Raw genomic sequence first — 9,450 nt, forward strand, 5'->3', positions numbered from 1 at the left:
TATGTATTCCAGTGCGTAATAGATATGTATTCCAGTACATCTAGATATTTATTCCAGTGCATCTAGATTTGTATTCCAGTGTATCTAGATATGTAGTATGCCTGCATCTAGATATGTCTGTGTTTGTAAATATTTCTAGTGGTAATTGTTGTTTAACTGATACATAGGCAGAACGTTTCTATGGGCCATGGACAAGAAGAATAAGACAACTAGTCTGGAAACAGTCTTTGATTCGACGGAAGGCGCTGTGCAAAAGATCCGTATACTAAAAAAGGGAATATATTTGGTGTACTCACAGGTAGCAGTACACGGTCAGGGTACTCATCAACAAGGGTGAGGAACAGTTTTTTCATTTATTTAGTTACACTGTTTCACTAGGGCATCCGAATGTCAAAGGCCGTGTTCTTCATTAAACTCTTGCAGACGATCGATTCTACATGTATGTTATGCCCTTTAGACTGTGTTTATGATGGTCTTTAGTTCGAATCCTATTCAATGTCAATTACTGACCTTTTGTGCGGGTTTGGGTTAGGACGTAAGAATCTGAGGAACTTCTGAAACTTATACAAGTTTATTATGACTAGACTTTTCTTGACTTGAAATACACAAGACTGAAGACTTCTAGACCTTGCCTGAGTTGAAATACACAAGACTGAAGACTACTAGACTTTGCCTGAGTTGAACTACACAAGACTGAAGATTACTAGACTTTGCCTGAGTTGAACTACACAAGACTGAAGACTACTAGACTTTGCCTGAGTTGAAATACACAAGACTTAAGACTACTAGACTTTGCTTGAGTTGAACTACACAAGACTGAAGACTTCTAGACTTTGCCTGAGTTGAAATACACAAGACTGAAGACTACTAGACTTTGCCTGAGTTGAACTACACAAGACTGAAGACTACTAGACTTTGCCTGAGTTGAACTACACAAGACTGAAGACTACTAGACTTTGCTTGAGTTGAACTACACAAGACTGAAGACTACTAGACTTTGCTTGAGTTGAACTACACAAGACTGAGGAGGTAACTCTCCGTCCCAGAAATTAAAAAACAATAAATTAAGAGCAAGTATCACCGAACTATATATTATTTTGATGAAATTTAGTATGATCAAAACGTTATATTTAGTGGTAGATTTAGGGTTAGGGCTAATGTTAGGGTTAAGTTTAGGGTTAGGTTTATTATGTCTTATTTATCTTGTCATATTTTATCAATATCTGTCTTGTTTATCATTATCCGTTTATCATGTCTGGTTTATCATGACTAGATTTTTATCATTATTTTGTCATCCTTAGCATGTTGTTGAGTTTTTTATGGTAAGGCTTAATTTTTTTATGATTAAATCATTCATTTCATTATTAGATACCGCCATGAGTGTTCACATGAAACCATTGTTACAAGGAAATCTGGCACTGTTGATGTCTTATTGAGAAGTTGGCTGACCCAGTTCAATTTGTAAGTCTTCCAACTGCCATTAACACATTGGTGACACGTTCAAACCTTGTTAATTTTCTAAAAAGATTTTACAAGTATTACAGACAGGGTAGAGGGTAAAGGGTAGAGGGTAAAGGGTACAGGGTAAAGGGTAGAGAAAAAGAAAATAGAAGTGCAGACGGATAGAAATATAAATACTTTTATATAATAAATAGTGTCAGAGTTGGGCTGTAATTAATCAGGAATCGTTCACAATTAAGCATCGATTCTAAATGACTTTATCTGCATTTTCTGAACAGCCATAACGTCACTAGCTGTATCCTTATGAAGTATTATCTCCCCTCTATGGTGGATGTTTGTTTTTCTTCTGTTTCGCTTCATCGGATTGAACAGTTTTGCCCCATAGGCTGTGTTAAATAAAGCTAAGCATTCGTTCGATGTTATAGTTTTATAGGGTAGTGTAGCAATAACTTTGTTTTATTTTGTTTTCTAAAGGGAGCTAGTAAACACACTACACTTTTTGGGGATGGGCATAAACTCTCAACCACAATCAACCCTGATAGATAGATAGATAGATAGGTAGATAGATAGATAGATAGATAGATAGATAGATAGATAGATAGATAGATAGATAGACAGACAGACAGATACAGACAGACAGACAGACAGACAGATAGATAGATAGATAGATAGATAGATAGATAGATAGATAGATAGATAGATAGATAGATGGATAGATAGATAGATAGACAAATAAAAAAAACAGACAGACAAACAGACAGATACTTGAATATCGTTGCTCGCTGTTTGTTCTTGCACAATTTTTTTTACTATGTTTCAGGGGCGATAAAGTCGATTCTGTCTATTTTAGCAGAGGGGTTCATCCCGTTGATTCCAAGCTTCAGATGGGAGTCTTTACCCTGGACGATGGAGATGAAGTCAGCGTTCAGTCTCAAGAGAAATGTTATCACTTCAATTATAGTGTAACAACGGATAATTCTTATTTTGGAGTAGTAGCTATCAGTATCTTGAAATAACTTTCTAATATTTATTTCAAAAGTACGTCTCTCCTAGAATGACGTTCTGTCCAGCCAAATAGCAAAAGATCAATGCTCACCGTATACAGAAAGACATCTATATTAGTGTGCATAGAAACTAATTTGAAGCTTCCTAAATGCTTTCTTTTGGTATCTAATAGCTATGTGAAAATTGAAGCAAAAACTTTGCCTGAAAGACGTGAATGTAATTATTTGCCTTACTCTAACTTTATGTCATTATATAATGTTTTAAATTGCAATTTATTTTTCATCTTCCTTTCTTAAAATGATTTTATTAATAAAACATTTAGACATCTCTATACAAAAACATTTTTTCATCCTTGAACTTTTACATTTCCTCAACACAAACTTGACATTTATTTCACACAACAACCTTGACAATTCTTCAATACAACAACCATGACATCCTTTCAACACGACAACCTTGACATCTTTCAACACAACAACCCTGACATTCTTTCAGCATAACAACCCTGACATTCTTTCAGCACAACAACCTTGACATTCCTTCAACACAACAACCTTGACATTCTTTCAACACAACAATCTTGACATTCCTTCAACACAACAACCTTGACATTCTTTCAACACAACAACCTTGACATCCCTTCAACACAACAACCTTGACATCCCTTCAACACAACAACCTTGACATTCTTTCAACACGACAACCTTGACATTCTTTCAACACGACAACCTTGACATTCCTTGAACACAACCTTGACATCCCTTCAACACAATAACCTTGACATCCTTTCAACACGACAACCTTGACATGCCTTCAACACAACAACCCTGACATTCCTTCAACACAACAACCTTGACATTCTTTCAACACAACAGCCTTGTCATTTCCTCGAGTCTGCAACTTTGACATTCCTTCAACATTTCAGCGCTGACATTCCTTCAACATTGCAACCTTGACTTTCCTATAAACTACAACCTTGACAATTATGTAACACTGAAACTTTGTCCGTTCCTTCAACACCGCAACATTAACATTTCCATTGCAAACTTGGCTTTCCTTGAAAAAGACCTAAGCTCTGCAATCTGAATTTCCTCAACAGAAGAACCTATGCATTTCCTTAACACAACCCCCCCCCCCAAAAAAAAAAAAAAAAAATTCCTTAAACTCTGTGTCCTTCAGTTTCCTAAACATTATGAAAAATCGTGACTTAATTTTAACTCGCTTGGTGTTATTTGTAACTGATTTACACACATATATTTTACAGCACCAATATGATTATTAATAGAAAAAATGATATATTTCTGTACATATATGTTCGCTTTATACTTTAATCCAGCATACAGTGCATGGTTCACTTGTGTGGTGTGATGCTTAATGCTTATAATTATATGCTCGTATTATATAACTAAGACTGAGCCCAATTGATCAAGACTCATTGGGACTTAATGCTAAAGCATCTATATTGTAAATTAGTTTGTGTGCCATTACAACGTTGTAAATTGTTCAGTAGTTACTTCTTATTAAAATAACTCGTTAGATAAACCATTCTAAGCACCAAAGTAATGTATGATGTATATTCATAAACCTTTTTAGCTCTTTAAAATCAACAAAATGTAATAATTTAGCTCTATTTGATTTGATTGTAATCTCAATAGATACATACGACGTACTGGATAGGGGAAGAAAGGTGGGACCAATGTCCCTTTTATGACTCTATCGTTCAGTAGGTATTTAGAACAAAGTAATCGATCTTTCCAAAAGTCATCATCTTCATTGTCTTCTTTTTTTTTTTAATACTGTTTTATGTGACTTGTTTTAAAGATACCTGTGAAAATAAAACTTCCTAAATTATTGTATCTTTTTGTTTATTTGTTAACAATAACATTCAATCTTATCCAACAACTGTTGTTTTTAGATTTGTTGTTGATTTTATTTTGATAATAAAATTGTAGAACACTTTAAGTTGGCTTTATTTATTTTATTTTGTTTTCTGTTTAGTTTGCGTATACTTTGATATGCTGTATAGATTAGTGGGAAAAAGAGAAAATCCATGAAAACATGTATTACTGTTTGGTATATGAGTCTAGGGTGTGAGTACAGGACTTCATAGAATATAAAAATACATGTGTGTATCTAGTATCTATATTATAAAGTAGAAAGTACGGCTTATGTGTGTATGTTGTATGTATGTGACGAATAGAAATCAAAACCGTTTGACCAATCTTGATAAAATTTGGCAGAAATGTTCCTTGAGTACTAACTTAGACCGTAGTGTATGTATTGTAGCCCTTAATCAAATTTAAGACCCTCAAAAAAAAGTTGACCGACTCTATGAAAGTATAGTATCTTATAAATCTAGGTCATGTTTATCATGGTTACATAAGAGAAGATCGAAAGGATCTAGATCTAGATCTAATTTTTAAGAACTACACTTTGCACAGATAGTTTTTTACTTTGACACATGAAAATGACAAAATATAGTCTATTGATTTCATTATTTAATCAAATTAAGCTTCTAATTTGTCTGTCAAAAGCATTTTTACATAAATTCGTACCTTATATCTGCGAATTTAGAATTCCTGATGAACAATTCTTTAATTAGACAAGACCAGGTAAGGTTACACATCTCTCTATTCCTAGGTCTAAAACTCTAATTCAACTCTAAGATGATAGAACTTCTCTTCACAAAGATAGCTTTATACTTTAACGCATGAACATACTAATTATAATCCATTCATTTCATATTTTAATCAAATTAAAATTCAAATTTGTTGTTCTAATGCATTTTTCATACATTCGTTCGTCAAAGCTGCGAAGCCGTGTTGAAATAGGCCTATAATCTAATAGTTTTATTCATGAATCGCGTAATCTTATAAAAAAGAAAATAATAGATCTATGTCTAACTCAAGATCTACTTTCTCCTTTAACACATGACCATACAGAATTAAGTCTATTCATTTAAAATTTTAATCAAATATATGTAGGCCTACAAGCAAATGTTTTTATTTCAACATAACCCTAGCCCTGAATTTAAGTCTATTAGCTATTTTGATAGCTCCATTCATGCTATTTTACATTCACGCATTCCGCATTCGCTTTACTTATAAAATTATTATTATAAAATTATTATTTCGTTTCATTGTTTACAAAGCATTCTCAGTGACTACATCGAAAGTGATACGCAAATTAAGACCCGCGGGCCGCAGGTAAATTATGTCTAGTGTTTAAATAAAGAATGTAGTCATGAAAGGCAGTACTTATAATATTATAAATACCTTTTTCCCTTCAGTTCTTCTTTATCAACATGGAATGAATTTCATATGGCGGCTGTGGGATTTATGGTTACAATGAGCGACATAATTCCGCTTAGAATATTTCTAATGCTAAGTCTCGTCTCCACAAAAATGTTATAATTAGGCTTTTGTTTTCTTCCATATGTGGGAAACATCATACGTTTATAGTATCAGCCTCCTAAAAGCAAACATTTTAGCACTATTACAATAGAAATAACTTTACACAATTCTTAATTATTACAATATATTTTTAAAATCCACATTAATGCATGTTATTTCTTTAAAAAAAAAAGGATTTAGAAATAATAACACTAAAATTAACTACTACTTATTAGTAAATGAAAGGAACCTGTATGTAAAAAACAAAGTTACAAAGACAGTTTGTGTGGAAACACAAACTCAAAATCGGCCCCCTAAGTGGTCCACCCAGGCAGGTAAAAAGGCAGGTTTCAACATTTTCAGAAATAACGCCAGAATGAAATTCTATTAAAGATCCAATTGTTTTGTAAAGGATCAATCTCTTAATCAAATCCTCAAGGAAAAAAAAAACATTTCGTAAAAAAAAAATGTTTTCCTTTAGTTTACTGTTCTATACTCTATAGTAGTAATGATTGAGCCGCAGTTCACGCGATGATATGAAAAACTACTTATTAATTATTGTTTTAAATTATGCCCAACTTATATGCATACTAAATAGATGTTTACTCTTTGTGTAAATTTAGTAGTTAATAGAACTTATTAAAATTAGCAAAACAAATGTAAAAAAAAAAAAAAAAAAATTATATTTTTGACAAAAAATCTAAAATCATTAGCCTAAATGTGTTAAAAATATGGTAAGTAACCGTCCCACTACTATAGAGCCTCCGTGTTTGTTACTATTAATAGTTAAAAGTGGTGTATTTTTATATATATATAAAAAACAGCTTGCATAAGCGATTTAAAAAATTAGATTTTTCGCTTTCAGAAAAGATAAGTTGAGAGTTAGGCACCAGCTCATAGGTCAGTGCTAGTCTGTGGTAGATAAATATAATGCGTAAACTAATAAGCAATTCTTGATTTAAGAACAAGTATGTGTACATTTGATACGTGTACTCAATGTTTTTTTTTAAATCTTGTTTTAAATGGTTAATGCATAAATGCATATTCTAATAATCTAATATATGGACTATATTTGATCTGACATAGACACTTGTCGATAATTGTTTAACGTCCAAAAGTAAAATGAGTACAGCCATGGGCGTAGCCAGGATTTTTTTTCTGGGGAGGTTTTGGGGGGGGGGGAATATTTTTTTTCTCCCCCCCTCCCGCGGAAAAAAAACGCCATTATTAGTAATGGGGTCTGGGGGAGCGCTAGGAGCTCCCCCAGCGCGGGGCGAAGCCCCGCCGCCAAGCACTATTTCTGATATTGAAAACCAACAAAATGCATATTCTGAGGTATCTACAGTGCATTTTCCTGCTATTAAAAAGTTTTATTTCAAAAACCTAATGTGATATTCTTACTGAATTAGACCCTCACGCGCCGTTCAGCGCATTTGCTGTTAAGCTGTTTTCATAAAATTGTAGATTCCCCGCCATTAATAGCAAGGGGCCTGGGAGAGCGCTAGGAGCTTCCCCAGCGCTGGGCGAAGCCCCGCCACCAAGCACCATTTCTGGTATTAAAAGCCAACAAAATGCATATTCTGAGGTATCTACACTGCATTTTCCTGCTATTAAAAAGTTGTATTTCAAAAACCTAATGTGCTCTTCTTACTGCGCCGTTCGGAGTATTTGACGTCAAGCTGTTACCATAAAAATCTGTAACTGGTAATGTCTGAAGCCTCTTCCCACCTGCCATGAGGACCTCCATGAATGAGTGGCGTCAAGTTGTACTAGGATATCATTGCAACTCTTCTTATGCGTAATTAATTTGTCGAAGAACATATCAGGCAAACCTCATGCGACGCTCTGTCACAATCTTACTAATGGGTCGCATGGGCGTAGCCAGGGGGGGGGGGTTTGGGGTTCAAACCCCCCCCCCCCGAAGGGGGGTGTCCGAGTTTAGTAACTGATCTTTTGCTTTAATTTTTGTTTATTTTCGGTGAAATTTTAATACTAAACCATCACTTTGCCAAGGGGGTTTTGAGTCTTAAACCCCCTACCAGGAAGTTTTGAGTTGGAAACCCCCTACCAGGGTGTTTTGAGTTGGAAACCCCCTACAAGGGGATTTGAGTTTGAAAACCCCTACCAGGGGGTTTTAAGTTTAAACCCCCCTACCAGTGGTTTTGAGTTTAAAACCCCCAACCAGGGGTTTTGAGTTTGAAAACCCCTACTAGGGGGTTTTGAGTTTAAAAACCCCTACCAGCGGTTTTGAGTTTGAAACCCACTACGAAGGGGTTTTGAGTTTAAAACCCCCTATAAGGGGGTTTTGCATTTAAATCCCCCTCTTGTATAAAACAAAAAAAATGCAAACGACAATTCCAAAATTCCAAGAGCACATCTAAGGAGGATTTTGATTTTAAACCCCTCTCCAAAATTTACGATAAACCCCTCTTCAATATAAAAAAAAAGCAAATTACACACTCAAAATTGTATGAGCGTAGCCAAAGCGGTTTGAGTTTAAACCCCTCTTCAGCTGGTTTGAAGCTAAAAATACCTCTTCAATATAAAAAAAATAATTACTTACTAAAATTCTTTGAACGTAGCCAAGCCAATGAGGAGTTTTGAGTTTCAACCTTTCTCCTACAGATGGCTTTTTAAAAAGTTTAATACCCCTCAAGATAGTTTTGAGTTTAAAATCCCCTTACAGAGCGTTTTAAAGTTTCAAAGCCTCTCTCTTCAATATTATTTCTAAAGCAAACTACAGTCACCAAATTATATGACCATAGCTAAATGTGGTTTTGAATTAAAAACAACAAGTCCAGATATATTTTAGTTTAAAACCCCCCAACAGAAGATTTTAACGATAAAACTTCCCTTTTCGATATAACATCTAAAGCAAAATAGTCACCTAATTCCAAGATCGTAGTCAACAGAAGTTACAAATGTCTACCAGTGGCTGGGTTCCATTAATGAAGTGCAATGAAATTGAAAAGCACTAAATGTGGCTCTACAAAGGAGTCAGTTATAGAGATCGGGTCTAAATGAAGGAAATCCTATGCCGAAATGGGAGTCGACCCCTTAGTAAGGTTGTGACAGAGCGTCGCATGAGGTTTGCGCGACATGTTCTGCAACAAAATGAATTACGCATAATAAGAGTTGCGATGACATCCTAATACAACTTGGCGCCACACTTTCATGGAGGTCCTCAGAGCAGGTTGGAAGAGGCTTCAGACATTGTCAGAGACAGATTTTTGTGGAAACAGCTTGCCAGCAAATGCGCCGAACGGCGCGGGAGGTCTAAGTCAGTAAGAATAGCACATTAGGTTTTTGAAATAAAACTTTTTAGTAGCAAAATAATGCACTGTAGGTACCTCAGAATATGCATTTAGTTGGCTTTCATTACCGGAAATACTGCTTCGCCCCGCGCTGGGGGAGCTATCAGCGCTCCCCCCAGACTCCTTGCTGGCAAGGACGAGGAGTCTACAATTTTTTCACTAACTCCAGGAAGAACCTATTCTAGGGCACAATAAACGTCTTCCGAAAGAATGAACGGGACAGAATGTAATAAAGATTATGTACACACACACATACATACATACAAATATTTTTTCGC

The 9,450-nt window shown here is 35.0% G+C and overlaps 1 protein-coding gene across 3 annotated transcripts in view; it reads left to right on the plus strand.

Moving 5' to 3' along the window:
- The window catches only part of LOC106059184 (uncharacterized), a 44,233-nt gene extending 39,805 nt beyond the window's left edge, over positions 1 to 4,428 (plus strand). For all 3 annotated transcript variants that reach the window (XM_056012151.1, XM_056012150.1, XM_056012152.1), the window contains exons 7-9: positions 168 to 333; positions 1,369 to 1,461; positions 2,282 to 4,428. In XM_056012151.1, the coding sequence (XP_055868126.1) occupies positions 168 to 333; positions 1,369 to 1,461; positions 2,282 to 2,477 (455 nt within the window). In that variant the 3' untranslated portion in view covers positions 2,478 to 4,428. The remainder of the gene's footprint in view (positions 1 to 167; positions 334 to 1,368; positions 1,462 to 2,281) is intronic.
- The last annotated feature ends 5,022 nt before the right edge of the window (positions 4,429 to 9,450 follow it).

Source organism: Biomphalaria glabrata, chromosome 15, assembly GCF_947242115.1.
Source record: "Biomphalaria glabrata chromosome 15, xgBioGlab47.1, whole genome shotgun sequence".
In the NCBI taxonomy this organism is placed as follows: domain Eukaryota; kingdom Metazoa; phylum Mollusca; class Gastropoda; family Planorbidae; genus Biomphalaria; species Biomphalaria glabrata.